This window comes from Zingiber officinale, chromosome 3A, assembly GCF_018446385.1.
Source record: "Zingiber officinale cultivar Zhangliang chromosome 3A, Zo_v1.1, whole genome shotgun sequence".
NCBI lineage: Eukaryota > Viridiplantae > Streptophyta > Magnoliopsida > Zingiberales > Zingiberaceae > Zingiber > Zingiber officinale.
The window spans coordinates 154,265,222-154,287,826 of NC_055990.1; the positions used below are offsets into that span (position 1 = coordinate 154,265,222).

The 22,605-nt window shown below is 39.0% G+C and overlaps 1 protein-coding gene across 2 annotated transcripts; it reads left to right on the forward strand.

Moving 5' to 3' along the window:
• The first annotated feature begins 4,328 nt into the window (after positions 1 to 4,328).
• Positions 4,329 to 7,561, forward strand: LOC122052905 (silicon efflux transporter LSI2-like). 2 transcript variants are annotated; one of them, XR_006132132.1, is made up of 4 exons: positions 4,329 to 5,826; positions 5,900 to 6,089; positions 6,892 to 7,277; positions 7,391 to 7,561. XR_006132132.1 is itself a non-coding variant. In XM_042614646.1 (3 exons), the coding sequence occupies exons 1-3, from the start codon at positions 4,639 to 4,641 to the stop codon at positions 7,158 to 7,160; spliced, it is 1,647 nt and encodes a 548-aa protein (XP_042470580.1). In that variant the 5' UTR covers positions 4,329 to 4,638; the 3' UTR covers positions 7,161 to 7,355. The 2 variants fall into 2 exon arrangements, 1 of the variants encoding a protein (XP_042470580.1); XM_042614646.1 differs by lacking the exon at positions 7,391 to 7,561 and having other exon boundaries at positions 6,892 to 7,355.
• Positions 7,562 to 22,605: the final 15,044 nt, after the last annotated feature.

The window sequence follows — 22,605 nt, forward strand, 5'->3', positions numbered from 1 at the left end:
TAGCTTCCCTTAAAAGGCTTTGTCTATGCGGTGGTGGTTGCTCTCATATCCAAGAAGGCCATGTGTCTCGCCATGCAGTCCTGGAAGCCAATTTTGGAAATTAATATTTAATGAAATTAATAACATAGGTGGATTTGAATCAATAGTGTTAAGTTCCGCTTGCGATTCAAATCTAAACCATTAAGAACAGATAAGTTAAATTTGGAATCAATGATGTTAAGTTCCGTCTGCGATTCCTAATTTAACTTCTAAAGAACACAATAGGTTATTTAAGGAAAGGTTCGACACTTGTACAAAATTTTTTGTACAGTGGAACCGATACGTTTTCCTAGGACTAACCAACAATTGGTATTAGAGCTAGGGTTTGCCTCTGTATGTTTAGAATTCAAATAGGTTATGCACATGTCATACACAATTTAGGCAGGATAATAGTAAGATGTGCTAACTCTTTGGTTGTAGACTCCAACTATTATAACATTTAGATATTGTGTGTGATTGGACCCTTGGACATGTCAAGGGTATTATTTTGTGTGCATGATTGTATGTATCAAATACAACAGGAGCTGTATTATTTTTAGAATTTTATTTTTTTTGTTCGATCTAGAATATATGTACATTCCTTTATGGAATATAGGATCGATATTTGTAAAATTCTATATTTGTCGCGGATCGTATCTTTGCGAGGCGTGGTGCTATTGGAGGACCAGAGGCGCAACGGAATAAGAAGCAAGATAGATGCGACAACTCGACCCGATGGAGGTGGCTAAAGATGGCAGCAGCTAGGGTTGGAGCATACTAAAGACAGTGAAGGAAAAGGCCATAATAGTTGGAAAATTAATTTCCAAATTTATTGCTTTTATTTACTGTGATATTTATGTGCATGTGATATATGCTAGCATAGGTTAAAATCCTCATTTTTAAATAACTAAGTGGGAGAGGGATTTTAATAAATCCCATGGTCTCTATTACTGATTTGTAAGTGATGCAACAAGCTTGCGTGTTGGCTCTGAGTGCCTCCCTCCACAACAGATGAGTTTGTTGTGGATCACTAGATCAAATTTCCTTAATGGATGGTTATAGGAAATTATTTAGGAGCGTGTGATCTTCTCCAACTGAAGGGGCACAATCCTATTTAATGGACTTAGTATCAAGTAATGGTATACACTTAGATGCATTCAATAGTATCCTCCCCAACAGAGTCACTGCTATTGTATTGTGTGACCAAAGTGAAACCAACTATTAATTTTATTTGTCATAAAGTTAGGATGATAAGATAATAAAATTAATGGGTCACAACCTCCTCTTACAAATGTTGAATTTGTATACGTCCATACTAACGTGGCATGCAATATTCACAGTGATTTGAGATGTTGGTTAATTTAAAATAGTATTGTTTGAGGAATCAATATTATTTTAAATTTAGAGTCTTGACCAAAGTTTATTTTTATGATTGTTAGGATGACTTTCAACCCACTGGCTATTATACTGAAAGAGAACAAACTTACTGGTCCCAACTATATTGATTGGAAAAGAAACCTGAACATTTTTCTTACTGCTGAAAGCTATAAGTTTTTGCTGACTAAGGCTTGCCCTGATGCACCTGACGATGACTCTACCCCAGAAGAGATTGAGTATCATAAGAAATGGGTAAAAGCTGATGAGATGGCGCGGTGTTACATTTTGACATCAATGTTAAATGTATTGCAACATCAGCATCAAGATTTACCAACAACTTATGATATAATGAACAATCTCAAAAAACTCTTTGGGCACCAGAGTCAGATTGCTAGGCAAGAGGCAATGAGAAAGCTAATGACAGCCACCATGTCTGAGGAGACACCCGTAAGGGATCATATCCTCAAAATGATGGCCTATCTGAACGAAATACAAGTTCTTGGAGGAGAAATCAATGGGGAAGCTCAAAGAGTCAATTTGAGACTCATTACCAATAGATCTTAAGTGGGTTTTACTTGGGAGTCTAGAGGAGCCATGGAGTGTGTCAAATGATTCGGAGACGGACTTGAGTCTCAAACATTGGGAATTGACACACATTGGGTTATGTTTCATGCGAGGAAATATGACATTGGGGTCATATTGTATGATAATTAGTTTTGGATGTATAGATGCGATATAAACCAATGCTAGGGATGTATTGTGGTTTAGTATGGGTAAATACATCAAGAGGAAACCAAAACTAGGACTTTAGGTCAAAGTTCAATTGAATCATTTAGATAGTTTTGAGTTTGTGTCAATCTTGGGATCTGAGATATATACATTTTTAAATATATTTTTCCCAAGTAGACACTGGTAAAACAGACCTCTCTATAAAATTTGAGACTTTTTGGAAGTCTGTAGAATTTTTGATGCATTTTTGAAATCAGGTCAGAAATGTTGAAATAGGGTACCAGTCGACTGGTAACAGTGGATTTCCAATACAGAATACTTCTGTGTGTTAATTTCAATAGAGCAGTCAACTGGTACCAAGGGGCAGTCGATTGATACCAGCCTGAAAGTGTTTTCAGCGCTGATTTCGACCATGTCAACTCGTTTAGGTGCATAAGATCTATAGGGGATAAATACACGAGTTTAGGGTCAGTTGGATGATCAAGTTTTCAACAATTGGGATATTGTTGGAGAGCTTTTTGAATGTTTAGCAAAGAGGGAGAAGTAAGGTTTAGTTGGGAAAACCTTAAGTGCCTTTGCATAGGGGGAGCCTTGTGATAGTTCTTAAATATCCCTGTGGGAAAATCCTAGCTCAATGAGGAGCTTAAGTGTAGGGGGAGCCTTGTGATAGGTTCCAATACATGTTTTCATTTTGTATTCGGCGGTGCACGTTCAAGTGTGTAGCCTTGGCAACGTAAGTCCATTCAGTAGTGTAAATCCAAGTGTATAGCCTTGACAACGTAAGTCCATTCGACGGTGTAAGTCCAAGTGTGTAGTCTTTGCAATGTAAGTTCATTCAGCGGTGTAAGTCCAAGTGTGTAGCCTTGGCAACATAAGTCCATTCTTTCTTTTTAGCATATTTATTTGCTATATGTTTTTCCTAACTTAAACGTATTGCCAAACATAAAAAATGGGGAGATTGTTGGAGCAATCCCAATGGTCCGTGCAACCATGTGTTTTGGTGTTTGGGCAAAGGATTTAAGTTAGGATTGCCCTCGTTATTTGATATGTGTGTGTGAGTGTGCAGGTTTGCAGGATACACATATTGCTCAGCTTGATGGCTTCGGGTCCGGTGAAGGATGGAGTATCCGAGGGACCGTGGACAAGGCAGCAAGGACAAGGGCCGAGGGAAGCGATTTCGAGGCATACGCGAAGGATGACATTGGGGGCAAGCCGCGGGCTTGAATGCATCCGAGGGACGAGAGCCAAAGGAAGTAGACTTGAAGACAAGAGGTCAAAGCTACAAAGAAGAGTCAAGTGAGTCGTGAGAGCCCGAGTGCGAGAGAAATGTACTTGGGAAGGGGAACCCTAGGCTTAGGGTTGTACCAGTCGACTGGTGGTGAGCACAGAGAGGCTCTGTGTCTGAAACGACTGGGATCAGTCGACTGGTCCATGGATCAATCGACTAGTAGAGAGTCGTTGGATTGGCACTAGTCGACTGGTGCAAGGACCAGTCGGCTGGTAACGGTAAAACAGCAGGACTGTTTTCTTCCAAGCTCTATAAGGAGCTTAGGATGGCCGACCAAGGTGACGAAATTAGACTTGGTTAAAGCCTAATTAGTAGTACTAAATGCTCAAGGTCCTCTTGTGCTCAAGTGTTCTGGTGAGTGTTGTGGTGAGGTTTCTCCATTCACAAGAAGGTTTGAGCTAGCCAGAATTTTTGAGGACTAATCCACCGACGGATTGAGGGATCGTCTACCTTACGGACAACCGTCGAGTAGGAACAAGTTATCTCCGAACTATGTAAAAAAATGTGTTAGCAGTTTACATTTTTTTCTTGTTTATATTTGTATTCGAATTTATATTTGTATTTGTTATTATATTTCCATTTACGTACTAACAAATATCTAGGAAGCGAAGAATTTAGAAGCATACTTATTCAACTTCCCTTCTAATCGATCGTAAAATCCTCCTACACTCTTTTATATAGAATTTACCTCCCAACAATTGCAGCATTATTATTGGTGGTCTGGCAGTGTTTTAATGTCTATACAAGCAAACAAAAAAATTACAACTTTTCTAATTTTTCATTTTGGCCTGAGAGCTTTGCGTTATGTGGAGAGATCATTTCGTAAGAACGTTCCCCCTCTGAAACACGCTTATTCAACTCTCCTTCTAACCGTCAGCAAAATCTTCCTACACTCTTCTATATAGAATTTACCTCCCAACAATTGCAGCATTATTATTGGTGGTCTGGCAGTGTTTTAATGTCTATACAATCAAACAAAAAAATTACAACTTTTCTATTCTTCATTTTGGCCTGAGAGCTTTGCGTTATGTGGAGAGATCATTTCGTAAGGACGCTCTCCCTCTGTGATTCAACATCCTTCTCCATTGTATCGATCATTGCACGATTGACTTCACAGTAATGTCGGTTGATCGATCGTATCAGTTGTCGGCATCAGCAGCAGATGCTCTTTTTCCCGTTAGAATATATAAGAGTGAGGGAGTGTGAGAGAGAGTGATTGTGTGAAGATGGTGACGGCGGCGGCTGCAAAGGTTGTTCTAGGCTCGATTGCGTTCGGAATATTCTGGATTTTGGCAGTGTTTCCGGCGGTGCCATTCCTCCCCATTGGCCGGACTGCCGGCTCCCTCCTCGGCGCTATGCTCATGGTGATCTTCCGCGTCATCCCGCCGGAGGAAGCCTACGACGCCATCGACCTCCCCATTATCGGCCTCCTCTTCGGTACCATGGTCGTGAGCGTCTTCTTGGAGCAGGCCGACATGTTCAAGCACCTCGGCAAGCTGCTCTCCTGGAAGAGCCGCGGCGGCAGGGACCTGCTCCTCCGCGTCTGCCTAGTCTCATCCGTTTCCAGCTCCCTCTTCACTAACGACACCAGCTGCGTCGTGCTCACCGAGTTCATCCTTAAGCTCGCCCGTCAGAACAACCTCCCGCCCCAGCCCTTTCTCCTCGCACTCGCCTCCAGCTCCAACATCGGGTCCGCGGCGACCCCCATCGGCAACCCCCAAAACCTCGTTATCGCCGTGCAGAGCGGCATCCCCTTCGGTAAGTTCCTCGTCGGACTCTTCCCCGCCGTCCTCGTCGGAAGCCTCCTCAACGCCGCCATCCTCCTCTTCTATTTCTGGAAAATTCTGTCGGTGGAGAAGGACGAGGAAGTGGCCTCCACCGTCGGAGAAATGGTGGCGGAGGACGACATGATCCTGCACCGCTTCTCCCCCGCCACCATGTCGCACCTCCCCTCTTTGCATTCCCAGCCATTTGGGTCCACCCTCCCCTCCTTGTCCGGAAAATTCGGCTCCGTCAGCAGCGTTCGTGGCAGGGCTAAAAGCGTCGACGTTGATGTGCAGACCCCATCAAGCTCGGGAATTGAGTCCTTACGGACCTCGAACGTGTCGAAGGAGACGGCAGAACTCGCCGGGACCTCGCAGAGAGAGAAGGGCGTGGCGTCGAAGAGGGTTCCCAAGACTTACAGCTACCAAAGCCGCAGCCTCAGAGGAGAGTCCTCTGTGCTTTCTCTCGACTCCGAGGAAAACGTCGTGGAGAGATGGAAGAGCATGCTGTGGAAGGCTTGCGTTTACCTTGTAGCTCTCGGGATGCTCGTCTCCCTTTTAATGGGCCTAAACATGTCATGGGCGGCTATTGCGGCTGCCCTTGCTCTGGTGGTGCTCGATTTCAAAGATGCGTGCCCTTGCCTTGAGAAGGTAATTCTACTGCTCTTTTCCTACTGTAAGCTTGTGTCTCTCGATGCAAACTCTGATCTATGATCTAAAACAGGTTTCATACTCCTTGTTGATATTCTTTTGCGGGATGTTTATCACTATGGATGGATTTAACAAAACCGGCATACCGTGTGCTTTGTGGGACTTTGTTGAACCTTATTCTTGCATTGATAGAGCTAGTGGAATTGCACTTCTTGCCCTGGTCATTCTTTTGCTTTCAAACGTTGCTTCCAATGTCCCTACAGGTATTTCCCTTTTATCTAGAGCATGATGCAATGAGTAATTTCCACACTATTTGTTCAGTATTTAGATCGCACGGTTTAGATGTTAGATTTATCAGTATGATAGTTGCATTAAACATTGGGATGGCAAAAACTGATATCTGCTCTTCAAACTAGTTTGGAGTGTAAATGGTTTCAAGTGAAAGGGAGAAAGATTGTTTAGTTTGCTTACAGTCCTTGCAAATCGACTCAGTAAATTTGATGCTTGGTGCCATATCCTAAATTTTTTTCCCTTCATCCCAGTTAGATATGCTTTAAGTGGGATGAATATCTTAGAGGTTGGTTTTCTGAGTATGCATAAGTGGATTTACCCAACAGGCAAACCATGGAAAAGGCCATCCATCTACCTCTACGATTAGTACACTTGAATTATTTTTTTTTAAAAAAATGGTACTGGATGCATTGAATTGATTCAAAATCGTCCGAGTACAGCTTGAACTTTTATCAGTTCCTCAGTCAAATCTACTCTGTTGGCCATCCATTGCCCCCACACTGTCCCCCCTGTAGATCTCTCTCATAATTTGAGTTTTGTTCTTTTGCTTTTACATATGATCCTTTTCAGAATCTCCATTCTTTGTTTGTATCTTAATTTTCCCTCAACTAGCTAGCTCCTTAGCCTCCCCTAGTAGCTAGCAATCCTTATTAACATCTAACATCCAGTCATTTTTCATTTGAAAAAAAATATATATAGAAAATAAAGGGATCATCATGATCCTTTCAACTTCAGGGCTGAATTAAACATCCATTATTGTTTATAATCTTGCAGTTCTCCTGCTGGGTGGAAGAATCGCTGCGTCTGCTGCACTCATTTCTCCTGAAGAAGAGACGCGTGCATGGCTCATGCTTGCATGGGTCAGTACAGTGGCAGGAAACCTCTCTCTTCTCGGATCCGCAGCCAATCTCATAGTCTGCGAGCAAGCTCGCCGAGTTCAATACTTTGCTTACAACCTCTCCTTCTTTAGTCATCTGCGATTCGGCCTTCCTTCGACACTCGTGGTTACTGGGATTGGGTTACTGCTGGTGAGGAGTTATTGATCAGCTCGAATACGCGTCGAAGATCATGACAAAGTAATTAATTAGATTCTTCTTTGTCGATGCCACATTCAAGAAATTCCATATCCTGTGCTGTAGCGAGAGCTTCATTGTTGAATAGTAAGTATCATGTTCGTACTGTCGTATTTTTTTTCCTATATCGCCGGGCGGTCAGTTGATTGCCCTTGACTTTGCGCATCTCATTATCCACTAGAAACTTAATCTTCCGACAGAAAGTGAACATCATCGCTGAGAACTCGTCGAGGGTTGGCTGGCCCAGTATAACATTATAGACGGATGGTGCGTCCATCACAATGAAATTTGTCGTCCTCGTCCTCTTTAGCGACTCTTCTCCGAGCGAAATGGCTAACCATGCTTGGTCGATCGACAACACTTCGTTGCCTGTGAATTCATAAAGCGGGGTCGTCATTAGCTGCATTTGAAAGAAATATTCAATGACAGAACTTCGCTTTGAGCGTGAATCACTTTCCTTAAGGAAATTTTACCCTCACTATGTTGCTGCTCGGTTTGATGACAAATTCTCTCCAAGATACTCAAAACAAAATAAAATTTATAGACAGTAAACCTATAAATTCCCCCAAGACAATATAGAGAATGGAAAAGTGATTGCAAGAGAAGATGTTAAAAGGATGTATATATAATGAATGATATAACCTTTTGAAAAGGTTGGGGAGACACCTCATGAAAAGACACTTTAACCATTGCACTTGTTCACAAAGAAATGATTAATTTAAAAAATTAAAATCCAAATTAAGAGTGTCACTCTTAATTTCAAATTTTAATTTGTGCCCACGTGCCCAAATGCCCATCTTTGATTTATATGTATAAATATGTTCCACTTGGTCGCCAATCAAATACAACAAATTTGATGTACATCCTTTAATAACCTTATCAAACTTCTCCTTCCTTTTCAATGTGGGATTAAATATATATCATTAACTATATTCAACAATCCCCTACTTAGTTAGTGATATTTGCAATCAAATGTAAAGCTTTATGTATCTAGAAGGTGCCTTTCGACTTAAACCTACTATTAGTATAAATATTTCAAAATCTCATCGAAATATATGGTAGTTAATTAACTTAAATCATAATTTCTATATGATAAGATTGGAAATATCATACACATATAACTTTTGATTTCTCCAATATGTCCACCGTGAGCTTTAGCATCATATTATGGCCTTGTGATACCCTGGATTCACAAACACTTATAAAAGTTTTATTCTCAAACCTTTGATAGAAGCAGCACCACTTCTTGTGTTCGCATAGGTGAAAAACCTTTAAAATCTCGTTTGAGATTTCTTGTTTATGACCAACATAAATCTTCATTAAGAATACTTTATATTCAACCTCTTTTCCATAAGTACTGCATTGATTCTAGTACTTGCTACATGTCACTAATAATTTGTTGTTACCTGTTAAACCTTTAAAATTGTTGTGCAATAAGAAAGGTAAGGTTCCCATTATTACTGACAAATCAAAATGGTTTTAGACTCATTGCACTTGTAGTGTTTTTTATCATATCTCTCAAGAGTCATTTTGTTAATGGGTCGGCTAGGTTCTTACTAGACCTAACATAGACAACTGTTATAATACCATCATAAATTAGTTGTCTAATATATTCATGTCTCAAGGCAATATGTCTTGATTTAACATTGTAAATCTTGCTAAATGCTCTAGACATAGTTGCTTGACTATCACAGTGCAAAGAAATCGCTGGCATTGGTTGTGGCCACAACTCTATGTCTGTCAACATATTTCTCAGTCATTCGGCTTCTTTGCCTGCGTCTGCCAAAGCAATGAATTCTGACTCCAATGTAGAATGAGTAATGCACATCTGTTTCTTGGAAGCTCATGAAATAGCTCCTCCACCCAAGGTGAAAATCCAACTAGATGTCGATTTATTATCAGTGATATTAGTTATCCAACTAGCATTTGTATAACCTTCTAGCACTGATGGGAACTTATTATAGAACAAGGAATGAGACTTTGTTTTCTTCAAATATCCCAGAACTCTTCCAATCACTCTCCAATGTTTGGTGTTAAGATTATGTGTATACCTTGCAAGCTTGCAAACAAAAAAAGGCAATGTCGAGTCTTGTACAATGCATAGTATACATTAAACTTCCAAGAGCACTCGCATAGTCTAATTGACTAATTGATCTATCCAAATTATCTACCAATTTGTTTGAAATATCAAATGGGGTATTGGCTTCTTTATTCCTAGATGACTGAACTTAGAAAGAACTTTATCTATATAGTGAGATTGACTCAGAGCAAAACCTCCACTATGTTTCGTCACTTTTTATTCCTAAAATAGTATCAACTTCTCCTAAATCATTCATCTTAAACTGAGAAGATAAATAAGATTTAGTTTCATTTACTCCTTGCATATTTGTTCCTATAATTAACATTTCATCAACATAAAGACATATAACTACACCAACAATTTTTGTGAACTTAGAATAGATATATTTGTCTGCCCCATTATGTCTAAAGTCATGTGATAAAATCACATTGTTGAACTTTTCATGGCACGGTTTAGGGGCTTGCTTCAGTCCATACAAGGATTTAACCAATTTGTAGACTTTTTTTTCATGATCAAGAAGTTCAAAGCCTTCTGGTTGTTCCATGTAAATTTCTTCATCAAGTTCACCATTTAAAAATGTTGTCTTTACGCCCATTTGATGAATATGTAAATCGTAGATTGATGCTAAAGCAAACACAACTCTTATTGAAGTAATTCTTACTACAGGAGCATATGTGTCAAAGTAATCAACACCTTCCTTTTGCCTAAAGCCCTTGGCTGTAAGCCTTGCCTTAAAGGGTTGTAGAGAACCATCAATGTTGTATTTTCTCCTAAACACCCATTTACAACCAATAGGTTTTAATTTAGAAGGTGGATCAACTAACACCCATGTTCCATTTGCTAGAAGAGAATCCATTTCATTGTTTAGTGCTTCCTTCCAGAAACTGGAATCTCTTGAAGTCATTGCTTCATTATATGTTTTTGGATCATCTTCTAAATGCAAAACAATAGGTATTTTACTCAACACCTCATCTCTACTTCCTTCGACCAAAAACATTAATGATTGTGAATTTATAAAATCAGTACCAAAATACTTTTCTTTTCTTGCTCTCTGATGCCTCCTTGGTTCATTAGAAGGTTCTATTGATTTTCATTTCTTAGTTGAACCAAAATTCATAGAAGTGATTTGTGTTGCATTTTCAGGGACTTTTTCATTTGATTGTGGATTACCTTTTGAATCTTTTCGAAAGCTTGTTTCTAAAAATTCAACATCCCTAGATTCTGTAATAGTATTAGAATCTGCATCCAACAACCTGTATGCTTTTGAATTTTTAGCATATCCCACAAAAAATACTTTTAAGAGCTCTAGGTCCTAACTTGGTCCTCTTAGGATTTGGAACTCTATAATAAGCTATATACCCCCACACTTTTAAATAACTTAGATTTGGGTTCCTCCCTTTCCATACTTCATATGGAGATTAAGTTTTAGTTTTCTTTGATGGAATTCGATTGTGTACATAGCAGGCTGTTAGTAATGCCTCTCCCCATAGATTTGTTGGTAATTTAGCATGCATAGCATAACATTGATCATATCTACCAATGTACTATTTTTCCTTTCAGCCAAACCATTCTGTTGTGGGGTATAGGGTGCACTAGTTTGGTGGATTATGCCATTATCTTCACAAAAATTTAAAAATTCAATTGGAAAATATTCACCACCTCGATCACTTCGTAGGATCTTAATTTTCTTTTCTAATTGATTCTCAACCATGACTTTATAGTTTATAAACATATCAAATGCTTGATCTTTTGTTGTCATTAAATAAACTTGTGTAAATCTAGAATGATCATCTATAAAAGTAATGAAATATCTTTTTCCACCTCTAGTTAAGTAATCATTTAATTCATATATATTAGAATGTATTAGTTCAAGCAATTCGGTTGTCCTTCCAATTTTAGGAAATTGTTTTCTAGTCATTTTCACTTGTATACAAATCTCACATTTGTCAGAATTTCCATTCGGATATGAAATTAAACCATGCTTTGACATAAATTTAATCGAATTAAAATTAACATGGGATAAGCGAGCATGCCATAAATTAAATAGAGACGCAAGCATATAGGTAGAATTATTATTTTTATTGATACTCAATTTGAACATTTTGTCACATGAATATCCTTGTCCTACAAATACACCATTCTTAGAAATTACAAGTTTCTTTGCTTCTATAACAGCCTTCAATCCCCTTTTGCATAACAAACTTACGGAAATCAAATTCTTCCTCACATCAGGAACATGCAGTACATTCATTAAGATCATCTTCTTTCCAGAAGTAAATTGTATCTCAATGGTTCCTTTTCCAAGCACTATAGTCGTATCATGATTTGCCATCAAGCCTCTTTCTTCCTTTGCAACAAGTTCATAGTTTTTGAATAAACTTTTTTCATTGTAAACATGAACTAAAGCGCCGGAGTCATACCACCAATCAGTAGATTTTTCACTTGTTGCCATGTTGCATTCAGTTATCATGCTGATTTTAAGATCAACAATCATAGCAACGATATCAAGAGGACTTGGAGGGCACTCAAAAACATTCACAGTTTTTTTTCCAGCATTTCCCTCCACCTTTAGTTTCTTGTAAAACTTGCATTCATTTTTGTAGTGGCCTTTCTGTCCACATAAGTAACATGTCTTGATTTTCCTTTTGTTAGCAAAATTTTGAGATGAAGTTTCAGCAAACTTTCTTTTCTTTCCAGAATATCCTTCTTTTTTAGACTCAACATTATTAACCTTAGAACTAGATTCATAAGCAAATTTATTCTCACGAATTCGAGTTTTTTCCTCAATTCAAATATGCTTTATTAGTTGGTCTATGGTGAAATCTTCATAAGTGTGTAACAATTTCTTTCTGTATCCATTCCAAGTGGTTGGCAATTTTGCAATTACTGCAGCCACTTGTAATGGATCAAACACTTCTATTTTCAGATCCTTGAGTCTAGAAACTAGGACAAGCAATTCATCGACTTGATCCATGACAAACTTATAACCAACCATGCGAAATTCGAAAAATTTCATGCTTAGAAATCAGTCCGTACCTTATTTTTTAGATGTGTATTTGTTTTCCAATGTGTTCCAGATTTCTTGAGAAGATTTGATCGAACGAAAGAGATTATATAATATGTCGGATAAGGCATTTAGGATGTATCCTCTACAGCGAACTTCATCCTCTTCCTGTTTCTTCCGAGTTGCTTTGATCTCATCAATATTCTTATCAGTTGTTGCTGGAATCATAGACAGATCATGCAGCAACAGATATGCGACACCCAATTTAGTGAGGAGGAAGAACAATTTGTCCTTCCACGAGTGAAGTTTGTCCCATCAAAATAGTCCAACTTGAATGCATCAAAAACAGACTTTGAACTAGTAGCTTCCATTGGAAAAATGGATCGAAAATTTCCTTAAGATTGTTGAAAGAAATATTCGATGACAGAACTTCGCTTTGAGCGTGAATCACTTTCCTTAAGGAAATTTTGCCCCCACTATGTTGCTGCTGGATTTGATGACAAATTCCCTTCTGGATACTCAAAACAAAATAGAATTTATTGACAACAAAACTATAAATTCTCCCAAAATAATATAGAGAATGGAAAAGTGATTGCAAGAGAAGATATTAAAAGGATGTATATATAATAAATGATACAACCTTTGGGAAAGGTTGGAGAGACACCTGTTCATGAAAAGACACTTTAACCATCGCACTTGTTCACCAAGAAATGATTGATTTAAAAAATTAAAATCCAAATTAAGAGTGTCACTCTTAATTCCAAATTTTAATTTGTACCCATGTGCCCATCTTTGATTTATATGTATAAATATGTTCCACTTGGTCACCAATCAAATACAACATATTTGATGCACATCCTTTAATAAGCTTATCAAACTTCTCCTTCCTTTTCAATGTGGGACTAAATATATATCACTAACTATATTCAATAGCTGCAACTCGCTTAGGTCAATTTGTAGCTGGTCGAATGCCTTCTTGAATATAATATTCACCGAGCTCCCTGTATCAACAAAAGTTTGTGAATAGTAAAATTAGCGATTACCGCTTAGATGATCAGGGCGTCATCGTGAGAGATCTCCACTCCCTCTAAGTCTCGGGGGGGGGGGGGGGGGGGGAAGCTTATATCAGGTCCTTCAGTCTTCTCCTTGCAGCATCTAACAGTGTGAATCTCTAGTTGCCAAGTGTGTGACTTCCTCGTTCGGTTGGAATCACCGTCGATTAGCCCACCAGTAATCATTCCAATTTCTCCCTGAGCGGTGTTATTCCAGTTTTCTTCTTCCCGAGTCGAGGGCCTGTTCCGCTCGACAGAAACTTGGGCGGGACTAGTGTTGTTCCTTCGCCGGGGCAGATGATGTCGCCGCTCAGACGCCCCTCTGTCTTCCTCCTCTCTACCGGATGGCCGACGTCTATAATGTCGATCGGGTGATGGTGACCGTCGATGATATCCTCGTGGAGCTGGTCTGCTTACAATCAAAGTCAAATCATAACAGTCGTTCATGTTGTGCGTCGCCGACTGATGGAAGGAGTAGAATAGTGGCTTCCATGCCTTGCCTTTTGCAGCCTTCAGGTGACCGGCTACCACATGCTGCATGACATACGTCTGGGGCTCATGGTGTGGCTGTGTTCCTCCCGATTGGGGTCCCTTTGGGGGTTAATGGCTACTCGAATGTCGCTGCTCAGACGTTGCTATAGGCTCGACAGGCGCCTCTTTTCTTCTAGCGGCTTGGACTTCCTCCACGTTTATGTACTCCGTGGTCCTTTTAAGCAGATGGTCGAAGTCCCTCAGCGGCTTCCGGATGAGTGATCGGAAGAACTCTCCTTCGGTGAGACCTTGGGCGAAGCCGTTCACCAACACTTCTACATAGATCGAGAGAATTCCCATGGCCACCTGGTTGAAGCACTGAATGTAGGCCCTCAGTGCCTCCCTGGGCCCTTGCATCAAGGAGAACAAATTGGCGCTGATCTTCTGGTGGCGGCAACTACTATGAAGTGGTGTAGAAACGCCACTCAGAAGTCCTTGAAACTGTGGATTGATGTTCGGTAATCTCTTGAACCAATGTTGCGCTGATCCAGAGAGGGTAGTGAGGAAGACCTGACACTTCACCCCATCTGTATACTGATGAAGTGTGGCCACGTTGTCAAACTTGGCCAAGTGTTCATCTGGATCGGTAGTTCCATTGTATTCCCTGATCACTAACGGGGTGTAGTGTCTCGGCAGAGGGTCGTCCAGAATCCCTTGCGAGAATTGTTGATTAATCCGTTCGGGTGAATCATCTTCCCTTAGTGCCTTTCCTTTTCACACATCCCAAACAGGGGTGTCATCCGAAGAAGACCCGGTCCTTGTCCGCTCGACCTCGTTCCTCCGATGGAGTCCTGAACAGTGCTCAATGAAAAGGCATTGGTGCATTGGGTACCTCCCCATATGTGTCGGTTGACTTATTGTTTTGTCCTCGAGTGAATATATGTGTTGGATAATGAAAGTCGATAGGGGAGGTGAATATCAATCGAAAAATATTTAAGTGAGTACGCAGCGGAAAGAAGAAAATACAACGCTAACACTAACCGCTTTACTTGGTTCAGAGCCTTGGTCGACTCCTACTCCAAGGCCCGCACTCATTGAGTGCTTTCGTTGAGAAATTACTAATAATTCGTAAAGTTATTACAAAAACTAAGCACAGGAATTATTAGAAAGGAATACCGACAACACTGAAAAGAAAAACTTGAGCCTCTTGTTGTCGGAGTAGCTTTGCGCGTCGCAGGAGCACAGCACGGCAGAGCAAGCGTTGGAAGATCTTGTTGTTCATTAGTTCTTTGCTCCAGGGCTCACCCTCCGTATATAGGATGCTCCAGGCGCCTAGAGTATGACGTAGCCCAGCCAACCATGACGCTCCACGTGGCGAAGCGCGATGAGGATAACTTTTGCATTCCAGGCGCCCGGATCCCTTCCGGGCGCCCAGATCACTTTTCTCCAGAAAGTCCTTGTCCTTCTCTTGCAAGAAAGAGTTAGTCCGAGGTAAAATGCAAATTATATTACCCTGTAAAATAAAGTGTTAGCACAGTTATAGTAAATAAACAGAGTATTAATTGGATTTCGTCTCACCGAGACCGAAATCTAGTCAAGATCTCAATTTAGAGTTCCGAAATGGTTCTAAGTTGGATCGGCACCTAAGTTCTCTTCCCGAGAACGCGTCCTCACAGTCACTCCCCTCCAGTGACGTACCTTAACTTACCTGTTAGACGTCCGGTTAGTCCTTCGACCCGTCTAGACTTGGTGCCAACTATCAGGTAGCCCGTCAACATAGTTGGACTTCGTATTAGACATCCGGTCAGCCCGTCGACCAGTCTGGGCTTCGTGCTAGTTATCAGGTCGACCCGTTGACCTAGCTGGACTTCGTGCCAGACATCCGGTCAGCCTGTCGACCAGTCTAGGCTTCGTGTCAACTATCAGGTCGACCCGTTGACCTAGCTGGACTGCTCCTGCACACTTCGTCAAAGTGTTAGATCACTATGAAACTAACTTAACCTACTTTCTCATTCATCAAAACTTGAGTTAGACCATTAGTGATAACCGTACCAACAATCTCCCCCTTTTTGATGCAATGACAACCCGGGTTAAGTTAGTGAAAAAATATACAAGTAAAACAAGCAATTATAAGGTTTTTAAGTTAGTCTTGTTTTATATTTGGTATTTCATTGTTTTAACTTTGTTTTAACTAACTTAAACCACCTAACCCTTCCCCTTTGACATTCATCAAAAATAACATAGAAAAATAAGTGATTAAGGAAGTAAAAGACAATGCAATAAAGAATTTGAATTAAAGTCAGATTGATTGGGGGAGTCTAAGGTAGAAAATATAGAACATTTCACTTTAAATTTTAGCTTTTAGCTTTTTCAAAAAAAAAAAATACTTTAGAAAGATAACTTTGTAAATTTTAGAGTAATTTTTAAAGATAAACATTACAAAATTAACCTAATTTTCAAAATAAGCTTTACAAATTTAAAACATAATTTTCAAAAATAATTTTTATAACGGCTAATTTCCAAATATACCATCTTTACAAAAGTGAGATTATTAAAGCTGAGTTTATAACATCCAAATTTCAACTCAGTGGATTAATTTTCAAAATTTAAGTTTGTAAAATCCAATTTTCAAAACTAATTTTCAAAAACCAAATAAGATCCAATTTTAAAACTAAGTTTATAAAATCCAATCTTTAAATTCAATTTTCAAAAACTAAATGAGATCCAATTTAAAAAAAAAACTTATTTAGTTTTTTAAATGATCTAAAAATTTTTAAGGAAATATTTTTCAAAAACTAATTTCAAAATAAAGGAAAATAAGTTTGAAAATAATTAATTCTCCCCCTGAACTTGATAGTATTTTAAAAAACTATTGAAAATATTTGTAAAAAGAATTTAAAGTAATATATATATATATATATATATATATATATATATATATATATATATATATGACTTTCAAAAGAGATTTTAAAAAGAAGTTTTATAAGGAATAATAATAAAAAAACTAAGGGATTTAAAAGAGAAGTTAAGTAAAAAAATTGATCATTTCCCTGAATTTATTACTCCCCCTGATTTTATTACTCTCCCTTAATTTAATATTAAGGTTTGGGTATGTTAAATTTCATAGCCTTACAAATTTTTCTACCTAAGTGTTTTAGGTGATTCAGTGTTAGTAACACTTATGTTTATAGAATATATTATTTAATTAAGTATTTCTATATACTTGGTATAATTGTATGATAAAAATAAGATTATTGAAATTAATCAATAATCAATTATTCTCAATAATAAGTAATTTGTTACAAACTTAATAATAGTAAATCATTATCAATAATTTATTAATTAATATTATTAGTAGAATTAGTATTAACTTATTAAGGTTCAACTTGAATCAATCGTTAATTATGATTTAATTACAGTAAAGTTAAGATTTTGACTAAAGTTAAAATTAAGATTAATTGAGTTAAATTAAGGTTAAGTTTTAAGGTCAGGTCTAATTTAGAGTGCAGTTAATTTTTGAAATTTTTACTTCAATTATTTACTTATTAATTATTTAATTCAGTTTAGAATTTTAAGTTAATCAAATGTTAATAATTTTATTAGGATTTAACTTTAAGTTTACGTGAAATGCTTTTTAAGTTAAAATAATTTTTTAACTAATTTTTAAGTTAAAAAGATTTTTAAAATATTTTTTTTAAAAAAATTTGAGTTAATTTTTAAAATAATTTTATTTTTTTAAAGGATTTTTAAAATTATTTTTAAAAGTTTTTTTTTAAAAAAAAATTAAATAATCTTTAAAAGAATTTTTAAAAAGATTTTTAAAATAAATTTTAAATAATTTTTAAATGAATTTTGAAAAGGATTTTAAAATGATTTTCAAAATAATTTTTTAAATAATTTTTAAAATAATTTTTTAAGTTAAAATAACTATTAATTTTTAAAATAATTTTTAAGTTAGAATAATTTTTTAAAAATAATTTTAAAGATATTTTGGAAATCATTTTTAAAATAATTTTTGAAATAATTTTTTTAAAATAATTTTTAAGATAATTGAAATAATTTTTAAAATAATTTTTAAGATAATTTTTAAGATAATTTTTAAAATAATTTTTAAGATAATTGAAATAAAGTTTAAAATAATTTTTAAGATAATTTTTAAAATAAATTTTTAGTTAAAAATATTTAAAATAATTTTTAAGTTTAAAGAGATTTAAAATAATTTTTAAGATTAAAAAGATTTAAAATAATTTTAAGTTTAAAAAATAATTTTTTAGTTTTAAAAAATTTAAAATAATTTTAAGTTTAAAAAGATCTAAAATAATTTTTAAGTTGAAAAATATTTAAAATAATTTTTAAGTTTAAAAAAACTCAAAATAATTTTAAGTTTAAAAAGATTTAAAATAATTTTTAAGTTTAAAACGATTTAAAGTAATTTTAAGTTTAATTTAATTTAATTTAGTTTAATTTAATTTAATCTAATTTAATTTAAGTTAAGTTAAGTTAATTAGATTTAATTTAATTATAATTAGATTTATCTTAATTTTAATTAGATTTAATTTAATTATAATTAGATTTAATTTAATTATAATTAGATTTAATTTAATTCGATTTGGTTTCATTCAATTCGATTTGGTTCGATTTGATTTGATTCGATTCGATTTGGTTCGATTCAAGTCGATTTAGTTTGATTTCAAGTTTTTAGTCATCTCACCCGATCTATGTTTTCAATCCGGGGAATCACTAATTTTTGTGAGATGAGTTAGACTTAGTTTCAGGGTTTAGTTTAACTTTATGTTAGATTCAAGTTTAGCTTTTGGCTCAACAAATAGGCTGTAACGACCCGACCCCTCGGCCCCTTGGACGGCCCAACTGGCGGCCCATTTGGTGGCCCCTTGGCGGTCCCTAGAATCAACTCAATAGCAAACTCCACTTGCCTTCTGGGAGGCAAACCTGGTAGCTCTTCTGGAAATACATCCGGATACTCTCGGACTACTGGAACGTCGGAGAGTTGAGAACTATTGCTGTCTACAGTATGAATTAAGGATAACAAAAAACCCTGACAGCCATGTGACAGCAGCTTCTATGCTTGAATCGCTGAAATGGTCGATATTGTAACGACCCGGCCCTTTGGCCTCTTGGACGGCGCTTGCGGCGGCCCACTGGCGACCCTTATGTCGTCGGCCCATTTGGCGACCTCTAATGTCGTCGACCGACGACACCCCCAGATTTGAACTCTAGACCTCCAGGCTTAAGTACTAGAGTTTACGAATCCTGGTAGCCAATGATCTCACTTGGCTACCGTGATTCATAAACTCTAGTACTTAAGCCCGGAGGTCTAGAGTTCGAATCCTGGGGAGAAAAACCATGGCAGTGGAAAGTCCTAGTGAGTAACTACACGGCCAGATCGCCAAATGGGCCGACGACATAAGGGCCGCCAGTGGACCGCCGCAAGGGCCGCCCAAGAGGCCAAAGGGCCAGGTCGTTACAGATATGCCGTCGTCTCTGATGCCAGTGAAATCCCATGAGGGTTGGTTCGAAGGCCGAAATGTGACCACCCTCGTCTGGCAATCAACAATGGCATGATATGCTGACAAACAATCCATGCCAAGAATAATATCAAAGTCGTCCATTTCCAATACTAAAAGAACTACCGTAAGTATCATGTTGCCAAAATCTAACGGGCAACCTCTGACCTCTTGAGTGACGTCCAAGGTATCATCGGACGGTAGAGAGACAGTAAGTCGCTGCGGTCTGAAAGTGGGTAATCTACTAATCTCCCGCATAAAGGTACGGGATATAAATGAATACGAGCTACCAGTATCTATCAACATATCAGCAGATAAGACATAAATAGAAATTGTACCACGGAAAACAAATCCATCGGCGTGCTGCGCATCCTCTCTGGTCACTGCATGAATACGTCTAGTCTCTGGCGGTGGAGGAGGTGGTAGTGCTGCCAAAGGTTGTTGCGCCTGTGTCTGAGCATGCCACTGTGACGGTGTCGGGTACAGAGCCAGAGACTGATACTGGACCGGCGGCTAGGGCGATGACTGGTACTGAACCAGTGGCTGTAGCTGATATTGATACTGGGGTCCCACGACAGAACTCTGTGGTACCAAGAGGGCACTGGGGTGCTCCTGTCCATACATGCCATAAGCAGTAGCTGCAGGGGGAGCAATCCTCTGCTGGCCATGCGAAGATTAGGCTCTTCGCCCTCCCCGATAAGTCCCTGACTGACTGTGTTGTCCTCCATGAGCAGAAACTCCGGAAGCAATATGCTGAGCCTTCAGCGGACAGTCTCGACTCTGGTGCCCAGGCAGTTTGTAATAATAGAAAACTGACTGTCCCATAGCGCAGGCTGAGGTGATGTGGTCTGTGGACCCACATCTGATGCAGCGAATGTCGCTGGCGGATTCTGACTTCTGAGGCTGACCAGAAGCCCCAGAAGTACCTTAACCTGGCCGACTGCGACCACTCTACTGCTGTGTAGCCTGTGGCTATTGGATCTGTCCAGATGTCTGACCCCAGGTGCCTCCTTTTCTTGTCCAGATACGCTCTCTGGTGAGCTGACTCTATCATCATGGCTCTGTCTAGTGTCTCTATGTAAGATGCATTCCCAAAATTGGCAAGCTTTACTTACAGATGTCCATCCAGTCCCTGAATAAACTGCTACATACGGGAACTGTCCTCAACAACCAGTTCTAGACAAAACCTAGACAACCGATTAAACTCGGCATTGTACTTTGTCACCGATCGATTGTTCTGTCGTAGACTCAGAAAATCCTGACGACGAGTCATCTGATAGGCCCGTGGAAAATAACGACTCTCAAAAGCCTCTCTGAATCTAGCCCAAGTGATGTTCTGCTCGCCAATGACGGAACGCTGCATAACCCACCAGGTGTCGGCCTCACCCCGTAAATGGAAAGCAGCCAGCTCCGCTTTCTCCCACTCGGAACAAGCCATGTAGAAGAAGGTCCGCTTCATGGTCTCTAACCAGGACTGGACCACACTTAGATCAGTCTCTCCTCGGAAGAGTGTGAATCGACTCTTCATCGATTCTGCCAATGTTGGGATCCGAGCTCGTGCTGCGACAATATCAGTGAGGTGGGTAGGGACGGCTGCAGGAACTGGCGGAAACACTAGAGTTGGTGCTACAGGTGGTATTGCTGAATAGATCGGGGGAGGTACTCCCGGTGCTGCTGCATAAACTGGAGCATATACCGCTGGTGGTACTGTAGGGTCAGCATATGTGGCCACGGCTGGATGTACGGTAGGTAGTGGCACCGGATGTGGAGCAACCGGTATCGCTGGTGCAGGTGCTGCTGGATACACTGTAGGCATTTGGGGCACAGGTGTCGCTGGTGCCAGGTACACGGTAGGTCCAGGTGGTGGTGGTGCCGGGTACGCCGTAGGCTCGACCGGAGCAGGTGCAGGGTATGCCGATAGTACCCCTGATGGTACCGTAAATATGGTAGGGGTGGGTACATCCGGTGCAGTCGAGATAGGTACCTCTAAAGGAGCCATCGGGGTCTGAGAGCCCGACGCGCCCGTAATATCCTGAGTCAGTCCCTGACTGACAGGCTCAACCCCAGTAGGCATCTCTGGCAAGTCCAGAGATTCCAAAGTCCTCGTACGTGGCCGTCCAACACCACGTCTCACAGCTATACGTGTAGATCTCCTCATATCTGTTAAGTTATAACACAAATATAAAAACTATAAAATTACCTTTACAATAAAAAGACGCCTTTTTATTGTAACGACCCGGCCCCTCGGCCCCTTGGGCGGCCCAACTGGCGGCCCATTTGGCAGCCCCTTGGGGTCCCTTGGGCGTTCCCCGGGATTCGAACTCTAGACCTCCAGGCTAAGTACTAGAGTTTATGAATCCTGGTAGCCAAGTGAGCGCTCATTTGGCTACCAGGATTCATAAACTCTAGTACTTAGCCTGGAGGTCTAGAGTTCGAATCCTGAGGAAGGCAAAAATCCACTGGTCAGGGGTGGGAAGATCTAGTGAGTAACGACACGACCGAGGGTCGTCGGTCGACGACATAAGGGGTCGCCAGTTAGGCCGCCAGTTAGGTCGCCCAAGGGATCGCCAAGGGGTCACCAAATGGGCCGCCAGTTGGGCCGCCCAATGGGCCGAGGGGTCGGGTCGTTATATAGGCATTTTCTGGATAAACTTCTGGGCTATGGTGAGTCAGTTGGGCATCATTAGAGTAACCATGCCTTCAAGATTTTCCAAATAGTCCTATCCACTGAACTTAATACAAAATCTTGGTCTAACTAGTTAGGATTCGTAAGGGGTAGCTTCGATTAGTTCCACTAAGCCAAATGCACCAGGTCGAAGCCATATCTTCCTAGACATGCATAGACATAGTTTTTCTAACGTACTATCATGCAAAACTTCACCAGTACCGTAGGTCAAGTTAAACTATTGTCCCTTTTTAAATTAATTCTAATTACCCTGCTGGGTAGGTTAGTTTTTTGGATACCTTGTCGGGTAAATTAATTTTAGAGGTGCTAGCTATTTTGGAGCCTCCCTCTGAATTATTAATCTGATTTAGGTTTTAGTTTTGATTAAGATTTAATGTTTAATTTGTAACTTTAAATTTAAGTTTTTTATTTTGAATTAATTGAATTAGTCAAATTGTCCTTCTTTAAAAGAGTGTATTTAATGTTTAAGTTTTTATTAATTTTGAATTTTGAATTAATTGAATTGTTTGAATTATATCTCTTTAAAGGTTTATCTTTTAACCTTTTATTAATTGTTAATTTTAAATTTTCTAGACTATCTTTGTTTAACATGTT